The following is an 18341-nucleotide window of genomic DNA, read 5'->3' as shown; positions in this document are numbered from 1 at the left end:
GAATCAAACATCTTCTTTGCCCTATACTTTCATAGGGGTCAGATCTCCATTATTATCTGAAGGCTCTCTCTGCTTATTTCTACTTCCTCTCCTTTACCCTGCTGGGCATTTCTCTCAAAAATCTCTTACATGTCTAATCCCATCTTGGCATCTGCTTCTCTGAGGCTTTTGCTTCTCACATTCCTTAATTGACCCTTGTGATCAGTTACTAAAGGAAGTTTTTTGAGTCACCTGCATCAATATTGGGCTTCCCTGACAGCTCAGTTGGTAAAGAATCCACCTGCAATGCAGGAGACCCTGTTTTGATTCCTGGATTGGGAAGATCCACTGAGAAGGAATAGGCTACCCACTCCAGTATTTTTGGGCTTCCCTGTCGCTCAGTTGGTAAAGAATCAGTCTGTATTTATGTCTTACTAAGCTATTTTAATACATTTACAAGTCTGATTATAGTAAATATATAGTAAATGATTCGATGTAAAAATACTTTAATGAGTATATTACTCTTCCTAATACAATAAGTAAAAGTTTAAACTTATGATAACTAAGAGATAAGTTAAGTATAGACAATATATGCTAATGCATATAATCATGAAAGAGTTCATCTCTACAGCTAGAAATATATATATATATAAAAAACAAGTCAATCAATCAATATAATTTTTCATAAATAGGGTAAACATTCATCAAGATTTGCCCAGGACAATCTTGATTTATACCTGTTGTCCTAGAATAATTATAAATAGTACCCTCTTTTACTCACAGAAAGCCTAATTTCAATTATAAATTGTATAGCCACCCTGGATATAGTTCATATAAAGTTGACTTCAATGCAGGTATCCTTGTTCTGACACCTGGGGAAGACCCTTCCATTAATCTGTTAAGACAGTGCAGATGAAACTCAAAAGCCAGGCCTCATCGGTAAACTGAGCTCATGACAAATTAGTGCTTTTTTATAAACATCAGATACATTTCCATAAGTCAACTGACAGATTCCAGGGAAGAAATATAATGTTCTAATGCTTCTAAGTAGACTATATCTTAAAGTCAAAGCTTACAGGAGCTAACTTTTAAAGAGTATTTATAGGCGCCGATCTTAATTTAAAAGTCAGAAAAAATAAAATTTTAAAAATTCAATTATTTTTCTTCTTTTTGCCTTTATATTCTCATCACATTTCTTTAGTATAGAGTTCTTTTTAGGGTAGTGATGCTGACTCATTTTCATTGTTCCTAAATGTTGGTAGGGAAGCAAAATAAGTAAGAGTGATAGATAACAATGTTACAGATCTGAACCTTCAGAGGTGAAATGACAGTCCACTCAATTCTGTGATTATCTAATAAGCACAAACGAATTTGGGACCCATCACTTAAGGCACTAGAGAGGAATGCTTTGGAAATCTGAAGAGGTAGAAGGGAAGCATGCCTAGAGTATTAAGTAAGTGTATTCCACCCTGTGCTTTCAGCCTATTCAGTGCTTAACTCTACCATAAATTAATCACACTGCATCTTATTCAACTACGTTATTTGTTTATGGTGCTCTATAAGCTCCTTGAAAGCCGGGGCTAAGCTTTTCAATATGAAAACATTGTTGCTTAGCCTGACATATAATGTACACAATAAAAAAAAATTAACTAAATAAATGAATAATAATGTAAAGAATATTAGAAATCATCTTGATGTTCATAGGTAAAATTATAGTGAATAAAGAAAATAAATAACTAAGAACTGTAAATATTGGCCTTAATCAGAGAATTCATTATTGTTCAGTTCAGTACAGTCACTCAGTCATGTCCGAAACTTTGCAACCCCATGGACTGCAGCACACCAGGCTTCCCAGTCCATTACCAACTCCCGGAGCTTACTCAAACTCATGTCTACCATGTCGGTGATGCCATTCAACGATCTCATCCTCTGTTGTCCCCTTCTCCGCCTGCCTTCAATCTTTCCCAGCATCAGGGTCTTTTCCAATGAGTCGGTTCTTTGCATCAGGTGTCCAAAGTATTGGAGTTTCAGGTTCAGCATCAGTCCTTCCAATAAATATTCAGGACTGATTTCCTTTAGGATGGACTGGGAGGATCTCCTTGCAGTCCAAGGGACTCTCAAGAGTCTTCTCCAACACCACAGTTCAAAAGCATTAATTCTTTGGTGCTCAGCTTTCTTTAGAGTCCACCTCTCACATCCATACATGACTACTGGAAAAACCATACATTTGACTAGACGGACCTTTGTTGGTAAAGCAATGAAAAATGTCTCTGCTTTTTAATATGCTGTCTAGGTTGGTCATAGCTTCACTTCCATGGAGCAAGCATTTTTTAATTTCATGGCTGCAGTCATTTTGCAGTGATTTTGGAGCCCCCCAAAATAAAGTCTGTCACTGTTTCCACTGTTTCCCCATCTATTTGCCATGAAGTGATGGGACTGGATGCCATGATCTTAGTTTTCTGAATTTTGAGTTTTAAGCCAACCTTTTCACTCTCCTTTTTCACTTTCATCAAGAGGCTCTTTAGTTCTTCTTTGCTTCTTGCCATAAGGGTGTCATCTGCATATTTGAGGTTATTGATATTTCTCCCAGAAATCTTGATTCCAGCTTGTGCTTTTTCCAGGCCAGCATTTCACATGATGCACTCTGCATATATGTTAAATAAGCAGGGTGACAATATACAACCTGGTGTACTCATTTCCTGATTTGGAAACAGTCTGTGGTTCCATGTCCAGTTCTAACTGTTGCTTCTTGACCTGCATACATTATTGTAATTTTTACCTAATATAAAATTAATTTTAAAAACACAGTAGCTTTCTCATCCTAGTACTAATCTATCATAAAGTTCAGAAAAAACAATTCAATACAATCTAAAAAATAATTATAAAAAATATAGCAAGAAAGGTGTACATCTTATGTGAGGAAACTAAAAAACTAATTGAAGCATATAAGAATAGAAAAAATAAATGCAAGGCAAATATTTTGGCTATAAAACAGTCATATTAATATATAATTCTCAAAATAGTTTATAAATCTAAGAAATCTATATTTTAAAAATTTTGTTGATGTATTGCAGAAACTAAACCAATATTATAAAGCAATTAGCCTTCAATTAAAAATAAATTAACAAAAAGAAAGCTTCCTATGTAAAATGTTAAAATCATTATACTGTAATTAATCCTCAATATGAGAATTACAAGAAATTTTTGAAAAATAGATTGTGAGATGAAATTTGCCTTGCCAGAATAAAGAGAAAAATAGTAAAGGTACTGTAATTAAAACCATATTGTGGTAATACATAAAGAAATCAGTGAGAACGAAATCAAACATTCAAAGTGATATACCAAATGTCCAGAAATTCTGTGTATGATAAATGTGACTAGTCAGCTTAGAAATGAGAGCATGAATAATTCAGTAAATGCCTGTTAAAACATTTAGAAAAAATAAATTACTACTTACATAATAAATTACTAATATACCCAGGTGGGGCTAGTGGTAAAGAACCCACCTGCCAATGCAGGAGAAACAAGAGATGTGGTTAGATCCCTGGATCTGGAAGATCCCTGTAGAAGGAAATGGCCACCCATTCCAGTATTCTTGCCTGGGAAATCCCATAGACAGAGGGGCCTGGAGGGCTATAGTCCATAGGGTCGCAAAGAGTCAGAAGCAACTGAAGTGACTCAGCATGCATACTAAATATCAAAATATAATAAAGTATAAAACAATTAAAGAAAATATCAAAAATATTTATTTTCTAACTTTTTGGGGTAAGGAGTTCTTTCTACACAACATGTTGTCAAACCAGGAGAATAAAAAAACTGACAAAAAAAAAAATAAATTATGGAGGACATTAGACAGAATTCAGACAAAAACTAGAGATGAATGATAAAAACAAAGATATTTACAACATAACTTGTACAGGAATTTCAGAGGGAAGAGAAGACTAATAAATATATGAAATTACGCTAATATTTACTGGTAGCAAGGGAAAATAAGTTTAAAGCATGGCAAATTTTAGCCATAACACTGGCAAAACATTAAAAGTTTTGGTACTAGTATATTCAGTACTAGCAATAATATAGATAAATGGCATTTTTATAACCATTTCTGTTCAGTCACTCAGTCATGTTTGACTCTTTGTGACCACATGGACTGAAGCACACCAGGTTTCCCCATCCTTCACTATCTCCTGGAGTTTCCTCAAACTCAGGTCCATTGAGTTGATGATGCCATAAGTAGAATAAACTACTCTTAAGAACAAATTGGGTAACTTGGAAACACTGATGAAGTAATAAAATTAAAACACGAGAATCCCATGGACAGAGGAGCCTGTGCAGGCAATAGTGCATAGAGTTGGATGCACGGAGTCAAACATGACTAAAGTGACAACACACATGCAAGCACATGTGTATGTATGAACACAGTGATAAAAAAGCCACGTTCCCTGGAAGAAAAACTATGACCAACCTAGACAGCATATTCAAAAGCAGAGACATTACTCTGCCAACAAAGGTCTGTACAGTCAAAGCTATGGTTTTTCCAGTGGTCATGTATGGATGTGAGAGTTGGACCGTAAAGAAAGCTGAGCACCAAAGAATTGATGCTTTTGAACTGTGGTGTTGGAGAAGACTCTTGAGAGTCTCTTGGACTGAAAGAGACCAAACTAGTCAATCCTAAAAGAAATCAGTCCTAAATAGTCATTGGAAGGATTGATGGTGAAGCTGAAACTCCAGCACTTTGGCCACCTGATGCAAAGAAGTGATTCATTGGAAAAGACTCTGAAGCTGGGAAAGATTGAAGGCAGGAGGAGAAGGGGATGACAAAGGATGAGATGGTTGGATGGCATCACCAACTCAATGGACATGAGTTTGAGGAAGCTCTAGGAGTTGGTGCTGGACAGGAAAGCTGGGGTGCTGCAGTCCACAGGGTCGCAAAAAGTTGGGACACGACTGAGCAACTGAACTGAACTGAGATACATAGTCCCTCATTTTAATGATGATGTGGTATTCTATGTTACAGAAGTATCATAATTTATTCAGTTAGTCCGTAAACAGTGAAAAGGAACTAAAAAGCCTCTTGATAAAGGTGAAGGATGAGAGCAAAAAAGCCAGCTTAAAACTAAATATTAAAAAAACTAAGATCACAGCATCTGGCTGTGATTCACTTCAGTCAGTTCAGTTCAGTCGCTCAGTTGTATCCGACTCTTTGCAACCACAGGAATCACAGCACAACAGGCCTCCCTGTCCATCACCAACTCCCGGAGTTCACTCAGACTCACGTCCATGGAGTCAGTGATGCCATCCAGCCATCTCATCCTCTGTCATCCCCTTCTTCTCCTTCCCCCAATCCATCCCAGCATCAGAGTCTTTTCCAATGAGTCAACTCTTTGCATGAGGTGGCCAAAGTACTGGAGTTTCAGCTTTAGCATCAGTCCTTCCAAAGAAATCCCAGGGCTGATCTCCTTCAGAATGGACTGGTTGGATCTCCTTGCAGTCCAAGGGACTCTCAAGAGTCTTCTCCAACACCACAATTTAAAAGCATCAATTCTTCAGCGCTCAGCTTTCTTCACAGTCCAACTCTCACATCCATACATGGCCACTGGAAAAACCATAGCCTTGACTAGACAGACTTTGTTGGCAAAGTAATGTCTCTGCTTTTGAATATGCTATCTAGGTTGGTCATAACTTTCCTTCCAAGGAGCAAGTGTCTCTTATTTCATGGCAAATAGAGGGGGAAAAGGTGGAAGTAGTGACAGATTTCTTCTTCCTGGGCTCTAAAATCACTGTGAATTGTGACTGCAGCCATTAAATCAGAAGACATTTTCTTCTTGACAGGAAAGCTATGACAAACCTAGACAGTGTGTTGAAAAGCAGAGACATTACTCTGCCGACAAAGACTGTAGTCAAGGCTATAGTCTTCCCAGTGGTCATGTATGGTTGTGAAAGCTGGACAGTAAAGAAGGCAGAGCAATGAAAAATTGATGCCTTTGAACTATGGTGCTGGAGAAGACTCTTGAGAGTCCCTTTGACAGCAAGGAGATCAAATCAGTCAATCTTAAGGGAAATCAACCCTGAATACTCATTGGAAGGACTGATGCTGAAGACGAAATTCCAGTATTTTGGTCATCTGATGCAAACAGCTGACCAATTGGGAAAGTTCCTGATGCTGGGAAAGACTGAGGACAGACAGAGAAGACAGTATCAGAGGATGAGATGGCTGGATGGAATCACCGATGCAATGGGCATGAATTTGGGCAAATTTTGGGAGATGGTGAGGGACAGGGAGGTCTGGCATGCTGAAATCCATGGGGCTGCAAAAATTCAGAATGACTGGGCTTCTGAACAACAACAACAACTACTAAGTATATATATAAATCTAGAAAAATATCTTTGATATTAGTTGTGTGACAAAAACAAGTGTTAGATTTCATTTGTAAAAAAAATGTACACACAAATGTGTATACACATACTTGTTTAAACTTTCAGAAAAATCTGGAGGCATAGGCTTTAAATGGCTAAGTAATTTTGAGAAGTAGAAACGTAATAAGTATTATTCTATTATTATTAACATTACATGGTCAAAAACATTATGACACTAGGGAAAAAAGTTTTATTTTTTCCATGTACTTCAATAACATATAGGAGAAGGAAATGGCAACCCACTCCAGTATTCTTGCCTGGAGAATCCCAGGGACAGAGGAGCCTGGTGGGCTGCTGTCTATGGGGTTGCACAGAGTCAGACACGACTGAAGCGACTTAGCAGCAGCAACAACATATATGTATATCACTAAGAGATTATTTAAATTATTTAAGAAAATAAAGAAAAATAAATTCTAATTATTTGTGGTAAAAAACTTAAAATATTTTATGTCCACAGAATAGAATAGAAATTGGATTAAATATTAGTGATTCTACAATTTGAGATGTGGAATATTAGTCTAGAAGAAAAAATAAAATATGATATCTTCATCCACTGTGAACTTTATGTGACTTTCTTGATAAAGTAGGATACATAGAATCTGTCAAACTACATTAAGGTTAAGAAATTAATGACCATAGAGACTGCTTGGGCACACAGTGCTTCATTCTTAGTTTCAAAAAAGAGTATAACAAATTCCTAAATCTGGTAGAACATAATTTGATCTGATTAGACTAGATATAGGAATGTAGAGTTATAATAGTTAATAAGAAAAGGGAAAGACTCATATCAGAATATATTTTTAAAAAATTAATTAGTATAGTGACATATATTTAGAAAGAAAACAAAAAGAGAAAATTACAAAATAAAGCGGCTTATTTTTTCTTAACATCTTTGCTCATAGTTATGAAATTCTCATGGTTTAGTGATTGATCCAAAAATACTAATAATAAAACAATGTTTTATGCAAGTTTTTGGATTTTTTATTTGCTTTGTTTGACACACCAATTCTATTTTCTTGAAACAGAGTTTATAAAATTGTGAACCATGATTCCAAAGAATAATATTTAGGGGGGATTATAAATGTTTTTTGAGCCTATTTCCAAGTGAATATTTTTTTGAGGAAGGGAAATAAACCATAATTTTCTTCTATTAAAAAATTACTGCTGGATTGAAAGTATATTAAAATGAACACCAAATTTTTCATTATTTCATTTTATATTCATAGAACACAACACAACATAAATTAGACTTAGAAACAATATAACTCTTCATGACATTCACATTCTCTAAGTCTTTGATGCTCAGATAAATTATATAAGACTGCTAAAATTTTTGCAAAATTGAGGCATAATATTGAGGGTTATTAAATTATAAAAGATATGAAAAGATCTTTAAATGGAAGAAATAAGTGGGAATTTTTCTTCTGAATGCAAAAAGGTATACTTTTTCCTAAGTCTTGAGATCGTAAAGTAAGAGGTAAAATATTTTCACTGACATAAGTATCTTCTCAGAACTTTCACTTTAAAAGGGAGAGAATACAAATGAGTAGAACAGAAACAACAAAACACTTTCAACAACTACAGTTATGACAATCTGAAGGTTTTCAGAAAGAATTGTTACTAAGGAAATGACAGGAACAAATGTACACTCATAAGTCACCTGCACAGAGTAAGAAATCAGTTTAAAGAACACAGATGTCTGATTAAAACTTAATCTAACCAATAGAGCTACCTTGTTTCAGTCAATATGACTCTTTAGTAGAAAAGTAATCCTTGCTCAAAACCCTCTACTACATGTGTTGGAAAATTATTCTGATAGTTATACACATCTAGGATGACTGATGGAGAAGGCAATGGCACCCCACTCCAGTACTCTTGCCTGGAAAATCCCACGGACGGAGGAGCCTGGTAGGCTGCAGTCCATGGGGTTGCTAAGAGTCAGACACAACTGAGCGACTTCACTTTCACTTTTCACTTCCATGCATTGGAGAAGGAAATGGCAACCCACTCCAGCATTCTTCCTGGAGAATCCCAGGGACAGGGGAGCCTGGTGGGCTGCCATCTATGGGGTTGCACAGAATCGGACACAACTGAAGCGACTTAGCAGCAGCAATAGCAAGATGACTGAGAGGTGAATGACGTGCCTTTATTAAAGCAGTTCTCAAATTCTGCAAGCACGAATCATGGTCCTAGTAACATACCCAAAGATTAACTTGTTTTCCAGAACCCTATTGTCTTATAGTTAAGTAGCGAACCAAATCATACCCTGATCATAACAATGTTAAAATTTTATATTAAACCTAATTTTCTAATCATAAGCCTTCTGATATGCCCATCCACCTACAGGTTGAAGTTCAGGGTCTATGTTAACTTTCTTTCTATATCCCTGTGTTACTCAAAATATTTGTCTAAAAGTAAGGAGAAATGTTAAATCTCCAAATGGATTGTATTTAGGAGAAAAGGATTCCTACAGTTCAGAAATTTACTATTTAACTAAATTATATAGATTTTAACAGAATGTTAGAAAGTGAAAGTCACTCAGTTGTGTCCGACTGTTTGTGACCCCATGGACTATACAGTCCATGGAATTTTTTAGGCCAGAATACTGGAGTGGGTAGCCCTTCTCCTCTCCAGGGTACCTTCCCTACCCAGGGATAGAACCCAGGTCTCCTGCATTGTGGGCAGATTCTTTACCAGCTGAGCCATAAGGGAAGCCCAAGAATACTAGAGTGGGTAGCCTTTCCCTTCTCCAGCAGATCTTCCCCACCCAGGAATTGAACCAGGGTCTCCTGCAGTACAGGAGGATTCTTTATCAACTGACCTGTCAGGGAAGCATTGCCATTTTAATGAAACACATTAAATGATCAAAGTAAATAATATCCTGGGAATATAGTCTTCAAAAGGCTCACCAAAATGTGAGGCCATATCTCTGGCCACAGAATATAATGTTCTCTCTCTATGTATATTTTTTACTAACGCTAACGCTGTCATATGAACTTATGCATATGACAGCTAAGAATATTAGTCTCTTCCTAGAGTTGCAACTGATACCAGTCTCCTTGATATTTCCTTATAGCTCGTCTAGAATTCTGAGGAAGAGTTATAGTATTTTACTGTTTTTGCTTTTATATTGACAGACCATCTCAACACTAACTACTAGAATTTAAGTCCACTGAAGATCATGGCATCCAGTCCCACCACTTCATGGGAAATAGATGGGGAAACAGTGGAAACAGTGTCAGACTTTATTTTTCTGGGCTCCAAAATCACTACAGATGGTGACTGCAGCCATGAAATTAAAAGACGCTTACTCCTTGGAAGGAAAGTTATGACCAACCTAGACAGCATATTCAAAAGCAGAGACATTACTTTGACAACAAAGGTTTGTCTAGTCAAGGCTATGGTTTTTTCTGGGGTCACGTATGGATGTGAGAGTTGGACTGTGAAGAAGGCTGAGCGCCGAAGAATTGATGCTTTTGAACTGTGGTGTTGGAGAAGACTCTTTAGAGTCCCTTGGACTGCAAGGAGATCCAACCAGTCCATTCTGAAAGAGATCAGCCCTGGGATCTCTTTGGAAGGACGGATGCTAAAGCTGAAACTCCAGTAGTTTAGCCACCTCATGCGAAGAGTTGACTCATTGGAAAAGACTCTGATGCTGGGAGGGATTGGGGGAAGGAGGAGAAGGGGACAACAGAGGATGAGATGGCTGGAAGGCATCACTGACTCGATGAATGTAAGTCTGAGTGAACTCCAGGAGTTGATGATGGACAGGGAGGCCTGGCGTGCTGCAATTCATGGGGTGGCAAAGAGTCAGACATGACTGAGCGACTGATCTGATCTGATCTGGGGGTGGGGCTGTGCCTTCTTTGTCCAGCACATATACTATCACATATATGTCCTGTCTACAATATACAAACACTACTAAAAGACTATGTCTTGCTTACCACTGTATCCCAATTCCCAGACTCTGATTAATAAATATTAGGGCTGAGTAAATATTTGTTGAATGAATGCTAATGTTTAATAACCGATTACAAAATTAATAGCTAAGACTCTTTCCTGAAACATGGGGCTTCAGTTGGCTAAACTATTTTAGTACCGATAGAATTAGATCCTGAGCTATTTAAAAAGAAGAAAACCATAGATTTCATCTCCTGCTAACAAGTTTCTGCTAAAAGTCTAATGATAAGGCATCCATTACTTTGTTAGAAGACTTTTGTATGGATGAAAATCTGTCTTCACATAGCTTTCACTACTTAGTTATGGATTGTTTATAACATCTATAATTAGTAAATTCAAGCATGATTTTCTCTGGCATCCTTAAGAATATAAGATGCCTCAATACAAGTTTCCTGAATTCCAAATTCTCACTTTTAATTCTTTATCCAGTGGGGTTTTTTTCTAGATCAAGAAGCCCAGTTTGTTGAAGTTTTTTTTCCTAAAATAATTAATCCAGCACTGCACATAATATTCTAGATTATGTGTCAGGTACACAGTGGATAGTGTACCTACTGTGCTTCTCTCAATCACACTCAAGTGTCTCCTCCCCTCTCTTCTCTTCTCTCTGCTCCTCTCTTTTTCTCTACTTTCCCTTCCTCATCCTTTCCCTCCCTCCCTTGCTTTCCTCATCCACAGTTATGTTAATGGGTTTGATTTACATGGCATTTGTAATCTTAGAGGAAAGGTGATTAAAAATTCAGGTTCTGTGCAGAGAGCACATGGATCTGAGTCATAGATTCAGCATTATCAGCAAGATGATCTTTGCTGTTGTTTATTTAGCTGCTCTACTATGTATTATTTTGGGCTTCCCTGATAGCTCAATTGGTAAAAAGAATCCGCCTGCAATGCGGAAGACCTGGGTTCATCCCTGGGTTGAGAAGATCCCCGGGAGAAGGGATAGGCTACCCACTTCAGTATCCTGGCCTGAAGAATTCCATGGACTATACAGTCCATGGGGCCGCAAAGAGTCAGACACGACTGAGTGACTTTCACTTTCTTTCTATGTATTATTTAGTGCCTACTCTGTATTATTTAGGGGGGCCCCCAAATCACTGCAGATGGTTACTGCAGCCACAAAATTAAAAGACCCTTGTTCCTCGGAAGAAAAACTATGACCAACCTAGATAGCATATTAAAAAGCAAAGACATTATTTTTCAAACAAAGGTCTGTCTAGTCAGAGCTATGGTTTTTCCAGTAGTCATGTATGGATATGAGAGATGGACCATAAAGAAAGCTAAGCACTGAAGAATTGATGCTTTTGAACTGTGGTGTTGGAGAAGTTTGAGAGTCCCTTAGACTGCAAGGAGATCCAACCAGTGAATCCTAAAGGAAATCAGTCCTGAATATTCATTGAAAGGACTGATGCTGAGGCTGAAACTCCAATCCTTTGTCCACCTGATGCAAAGAACTGACTCACTGGAAAAGTCTCTGATGCTGGGAAATATTGAAGGCGGCAGGAGAAGAGGATGACAGGATGAGATGGTTGGATGGCTTCAACAACTCGATGGACATGAGTCTGAGAAAGCTCTGGGAATTGGTGTTGGACAGGGAATGGATGCAGGGTGTGCTGCAGTCCATGGGGTTGCAAAAAGTTGGACATGACTAAGCGACTGAACTGAACTGAACTGAACTGAATTTAGCTATGTAGTTGTGTCAAACTCTTTTGTGAACCCATGGACTGTAGCTAGCCAGGCTTCTCTCTCCATGGGATTTTCCAAGCAAGAATACTGGAGTGGGTTGCTATTTCCTCCTTCAGGGGATCTTTCAGACACAGGATCCATCCTATGTCACCAGCATTGCAGGAGGATTGTTTACCACTGAGATATCTGGCATCTTTAGTGAGTTCCTAAAAATTGATGTGCCCTGATTTTTCCATCTGTAAATTTGGGAGAATAATGGTATCTAATCTTTATTTTCCCTTCATGCTTGATTGTAGTTCCACTAAGTAACATTCTAGGTTGAACTGTCTCTTTATTTTGGAGACATTTCCCCCATGGTTTTCTGGTATTGTCAATGAGTAATCTTATGGTGTTCTAATTTTCTTGCCTTGACTGTGATATTTTCTATTAGTACCCTCCAGCCTTAAAAAATAAGCAGGGTAACAATATACAGCCTTGACATATTCCTTTTCCTATTTGGAACCAGTCTGTTGTTCCATGTCCAGTTCTAACTGTTGCTTCCTGACCTGCATACCAGTTTCTCAAGAGGCAGGTCAGGTGGTCTGGTGTTCCCATCTCTTTCAGAATTTTCCAGTTTATTGTGAGCCACACAGTCAAAGGCTTTGGCATAGTCAATAAAGCAGAAATAGATGTTTTTCTGGGACTCTCTTGCTTTTTACATGATCCAGAAGATGTTGGCAATTTGATCTCTGGTTCCTCTGCCTTTTCTAAAACCAGCTTGAACATCTGGAAGTTCACGGTTCACGTATTGCTGAAGCCTGGCTTGGAGAATTTTGAGCATTATGAAACTCCAATACTTTGGCCACCTCATGCAAACAGTTGACTCATTGGAAAAGACTCTGATGCTGGGAGGGATTGGGGGCAGGAGGAAAAGGGGATGACAGAGGATGAGATGGCAGGATGGCATCACTGACTCGATGGACATAAGTTTGAGTGAACTCCGAGAGCTGGTAATGGACAGGGAGGCCTGGCGTGCTGCAATTCATGGGGTCGCAAATAGTCAGACATGACTGAGCAACTGAACTGAACTGAACTGAACCTTAAAAATTTAGACCCCTCTGTTTATCTTTGGAGTTAAGGTATATTTCCTTATTCTGACTACAAGATGTTTCCCTTTGAGTAATATCATAAATCTCAGCCTTAGCAGTGAGTATAACAGTAGTACTCATGTAAAACACTGGACACAAGTACTGTCCATATGTTTAGTACTCATGTCTAGTTTATTCACCACTGTAAACCAGCAAGTTGTACTGTGTAGAACATAGCTGGTATTCAGTAAATATTTGTTGAATGAAAGACTGATATTTCTCATAATTTAAAACTGAAAATGTGAAAGTGTTAGTCACTCAGTAGTGTCCTACTTTGTGATCCCATGAACTGTAGCCCATCAGGCTCCTGTCTGTTGAATTCTCCAGGCAACAATATTGGAGTGGATAGCCATTCCATTCTCCAGCGGATCTTCCCCACCCAGTCTCCTGAAATGCAGGTGGATTCTTTACCATCTCAGCCATCAGGGACGTTTCTGATGGCTTTATGGTATCTCTAATTCAAAAGAGATTTAATAATATGAAAAGTAGTTTCATAGTTCAGTTCATTTTAAGATATTTAATAATAATGCACAATAATTCAAAGAGCTTGACTTTAACTAGAATAAATAATTCTAGAGTTACTGTGATTCTGAGAATATCTGTTATGTCATTTGAGTTAAAAATTTAGGTGACATTACTTTGCACAAATTTTCTTTCTTAGTCTTGAAACAAGCTCGAAACGTAGATGTCATTTCTGCTTTTCACAAATGAGGACTCTGCTCAAAGATTTGTCTGAAATCACCCTAGTGGGAAGGGGTGTAGCTGAAACTAGTGTTATATCTAATGATCAGGTCCAGGATTCTCAGTTGGTATCATGCATATATGTGAATTAATCTCTAGAGGCCTGTGGCTGTCATTTTATCATATTTTGATAATATCTCAAGAGCCGATTTTTTTTTTTCAGTTTTCCACCCTGCTTTGCCTCCTCTTGTTTGGGACCCCATCGTCATTATTATTTTCTTATATAAATCTTAATCACCTGTATATAAATATAAAACACCAGATATGTCTATTTCATTTTTAAATGAAAAATCAGACATTTCCTTTTGTTGCTTAACCAAAAATGTGTCTCATACTATATAATGGGATAAAAGGGAAGAAGAGTATACTTGAAAGACTCTATAAACAGGGGATTTATTAATTATGCATTTGCATTTTAGCTTCAAAATTATTTTGTCTCTCATTTCTTCTTAAAATATCTAATTGTTATAGAACATTATTAGTCATTTTGTCTGTAAGTTTGCACCCATATTTTATTAGAGAATGAAGCAAAAAATCTAAATGTCTAAAGAAAAACCATGTATTATCATCTCCACAAAATATATTACTAAAATTATTTGAAAATAATATATTTTAAAAGCAATTATACTTGAATATTGTCATTTAGGCAAATGATTGCTATATTGTAGGATTATTGATTTAAGAAATTGTTTTTAAAAATAAAAATGAGTTCTCTTCCTTGAGCTCTCTCAAAATATAACTTCTTAGTCAAAGCTCACTAAATTAGTTTAGAACAGCCAAAATCTCACACCACTTTTTCAATTCTTTTACAAAGTCTGATCAAAATGAGGTTGTTTTCAACATTACAAATAAGACAACTCAAGCTTGAGAAATTTTAACCAACTTGCCAAGATGCCACAGAGCCTCACTGAGAATAAAACACAGGAACTGTGACTTCAGGTTTTAGCTACAACAACAGGATCGGTTTTCATAATTCAGCAATATAAAAATCAATAAAATGTCTCTTCTTTATACTCTTGATGAAAACTAATGAGGAAACAAGCTATTATCTCTGATTAGATACAGAAAAATAATGGCTTCCAATTTGGTAAATTCCAAAATAGGTGACTTTGAAGATTTAATTTAGAAACTGGCATCAGACATCAAAATTCTTAGAAAGAACCATCTGTGGTTAGCTTTAGGAAGGTCTCTCAAAAAAGGAAACAGCAAGAATAAAATATGAACATAAGTGGTTTATACATGTCTACATCAATTATCTTCAACTAAATATTAAAAGGATGAAAAGTTCATCACAACTGTAGCGACTTTGAAAAGTGAATACATACATTCTCATCATTAAGACCCCAAGAGCTAATTACAACAGCAACATATAGCTTTATTTTTTTTTTTTACTATGTATTTATTCACTGGCCAGAAAAATTTATATTCTGTTTGGTACTATAATAAAATAATTCATCTACTTTAGCTGTTAACACATTTGTCTCTCTCTCACTTATCCATAATGGCAAAAAAAGTACATGACATTCCCAATTAAAATTTCCCTCTTGAAAACTCCTAAGAAAAGCCAATGACACGACTACTGAGTTATTTTCTTTCGGTTCAAATCTTGGACATACTGTATATGAAAACTTGAAGAAATCATAAATGATCTACTACTCTCCTTCATTTCCTAAATGAAGACACTGTGTTCAAAGAAATTAAGGACTCTTGACACATAGAATCATGTCTCCAGACTGCCAGAGTCCATCTCTGTCTACACTACCACAAAACTCTCTATTTCTGAGCAGCTTGAAAGAGAGTTCTGGAACCTTGATAATGCAAATATCCTCAAGAAGAAAATATATTATTTAAAACCAAACATCTCTTTAGAAAGACAGTATGCCCTTTAGTAAGCAGCTTGTCTATTAGGTTGCAAAAGAAACTTGCACTTGGAGTGATAAAGGAGCATACAGGTTGCTATTTTAGAAAACCACTGGGAAATCTGTTTTTACTTATGAGAACACAGATTCATTTGCAATATTATGAAGATGCAGGAGAGCACTGATACATGGCCTACCAAGGTATCTTTCATAATTTTATAATAGATTCAAAGAAATAAACCAATATGACACACTTAAATATAAGAAGTTATTAATTACGTAGTATGTTTGTGCCCATACAGAACATTTACGTTTCTAAGGGGAAACTAAAACCGTAATATTTAAAAAACAATGTCAAACATATTCTGGCAAGACTCGTATTACTTAGCATACTTTATTCTCTGTTTTTGGAGAGAAAATACAGTTGTTCTATAGGCCAGTAGTGGCAAAAAAAAAAAAAAGCACTCTAGCTATATGCTAAAAATAATCATCATCATAATAAATTTTAGCAATGATGCAAGTAGTTATAAAGGCATGTTTCCATCTCTATAGTGATTACATTTTACTCTTGAGTTCTAAACACTGCCCCCCCCTTCCTTTTCTGTCATACACATGCGCGCGCGCACACACACACACACACACACGCACACACATGCATTCCAGGACATTCACATCAACATAACACTTTCATTTACTTGTACACAGCCAATTAAAATAAAAATCATTCAAAACTGACTCAATAAATTATACACAATTAATTTCTAACAAATATAACACACTTGCCACCCTGATGGATTTTTTTAGCCATATTTATGATCTTTCTTGACTAAAACTTTGTTTATTTTTTTAGAATAACAAAAAAGAAAAGATAAGGGAAAGAGCAATATTAGTGTATAGAAAAGCATCATACATCCAATGCTGTGTAACAAGTTTCTAAAATAACTTTGTCTTTAAAATGAAGAATCATTCAGAAAGTTCATCAGTGGCATTCATTCACTAAATGCAGTTACAAAATCATTTCTCCTCCCCTCCCTACTTCCAGTAACTGAGTCTTTACTAGTTTCCACTGCGCTTCAAGTCAAAACCAACTGAGCTAATTTCGGTGCTGCACACATAGGCTCATTTCATTCTAACAGAAAATGAGTAGATCTAATAAAAATAAATAAATAAACTGATGGTAAAATATCCCAAATGTGCCCGGGGAAAAGCAAATTATTTAACCCAGAATGATTTCTAAAGAGAAACGAGGAGGGAGTGGGTAGATAACAGAGAATAGTTTGAAGTCCTTGAATTTACTCACCAGTTTCCCAGATGCACGGTCAGTAACAGGAACATCAACCTCACCCCTCTCCTTTGATTCCACAGAAGAAAAGGGGAGAAGAGAAGAGCTTTCCAAGAACCCATGGGGATCGCTTTTTCTTAGTTTTCCAGCCAGGACTTTTCCTCCCACCTCAGCTGCAGACTGGTGAGTACAGAAAGGAGACTGTGGAAAGGCTGTACACCTCCCAACCAGGTAGGATGCGACTCCCAGCGGAATTGAGCAAAGCGAGCCAATCAGACCGAGAGGATGCTGGTAGAAATTAGCTGAAAAAAAGTTGGGCCAATCAACAGCCCAAGGAGGCGGAGCTTCCCCTACTAGAAATCGAGCCCAGTAGGGAAAAGGGCTCTTTTCTTCCTAAAAGAAAAACAAACCTCTTCTCCCTGGCAGCCTCAGAGAAACAGTTGAGTGGCTCTGACAGATTTCCCTCCCTAGGGAAAGGCGGCTTCCTTCTTTTCCCCTAGCCTTCCCTCCTGACCGACTCTATTTCGGGAGTCTCCTCTCCCGCGTTTGGATTCTGAATCTGTCTTCCAAGAGGGATCCGTGGGGAGCTTGCCATGCCTAATTGGTTTTCCCCAGGCTCGCGAAGGTTCTGCTAATTTTGGTAATTACTGTTGTTACTTTGCGAGGGGCGGTGTCTCATTTCTTTGCAGACCCAGCACCTGGCATAATGCCCCACACAAATATGTTCTCGGGAGGTGTTGAAATATATAACTGTATGAGTGAATGAGCCAGCTGGGTGCATTCCTCGTAATCACGTTTCCTACCCACCCCACTTCCGTTGCAGTTACAAGTGAGAGGATTTGCCTTCTCCTCGCTCTGGGCACCAAATGATACTAAGGAACAATACCAGGCAAAAATTATCTCATTTTACAAAAACATAAACAAAAATCCGATTTTAGAGAGATTATTTCAGTCCTAGGAGCTGTAGATCGAATACATGTGTAATCCTTGTTCTCCCCTTTGCGTTTGTTGAGCTCCAGTGTTTGGTACCTAACTTCAGAGGCTCTGCTTTGAGTTTGCAGCAGAGCCCAACAGTTGCTATGGCAACTAGAAAGCCTCTGGCAGCCTGAACAACTGTACAGGCTGACAGTGGTGGCGGTGGAAGCAGGCTCGCTCTGCCCAGCCATCTTCCTCCTCTATGCCCTCCCAGATCGCTGCTTCCCGCAAAACCCGTGGGGTTGGAGCCTTTGTGTCCTTAATCATCTCACAACTACCTGGAACTGACCAGATTCAAGGGTGAACTGCAATTTACCATGG

The 18341-nt window shown here is 37.5% G+C and overlaps 1 protein-coding gene across 1 annotated transcript in view; it reads right to left on the bottom strand.

Annotated features, from left to right (window-relative positions):
- GABRG1 (gamma-aminobutyric acid type A receptor subunit gamma1) overlaps positions 1-18126 on the bottom strand; it is a 90512-nt gene extending 72386 nt beyond the window's left edge. The window contains exon 1 of the mRNA XM_086407694.1: positions 17064-18126. Within this exon, the coding sequence (XP_086263820.1) occupies positions 17064-17167 (104 nt within the window). The 5' untranslated portion in view covers positions 17168-18126. The remainder of the gene's footprint in view (positions 1-17063) is intronic.
- Positions 18127-18341: the final 215 nt, after the last annotated feature.

The sequence above is a fragment of the Bos grunniens genome, chromosome 6 (assembly GCF_055505025.1).
Source record: "Bos grunniens cultivar Pamir isolate PY7600 chromosome 6, Bosgru_T2T1.0, whole genome shotgun sequence".
Classification (NCBI taxonomy): Eukaryota; Metazoa; Chordata; class Mammalia; order Artiodactyla; family Bovidae; genus Bos; species Bos grunniens.
This window is presented reverse-complemented; position numbering and strand designations above follow the sequence as displayed.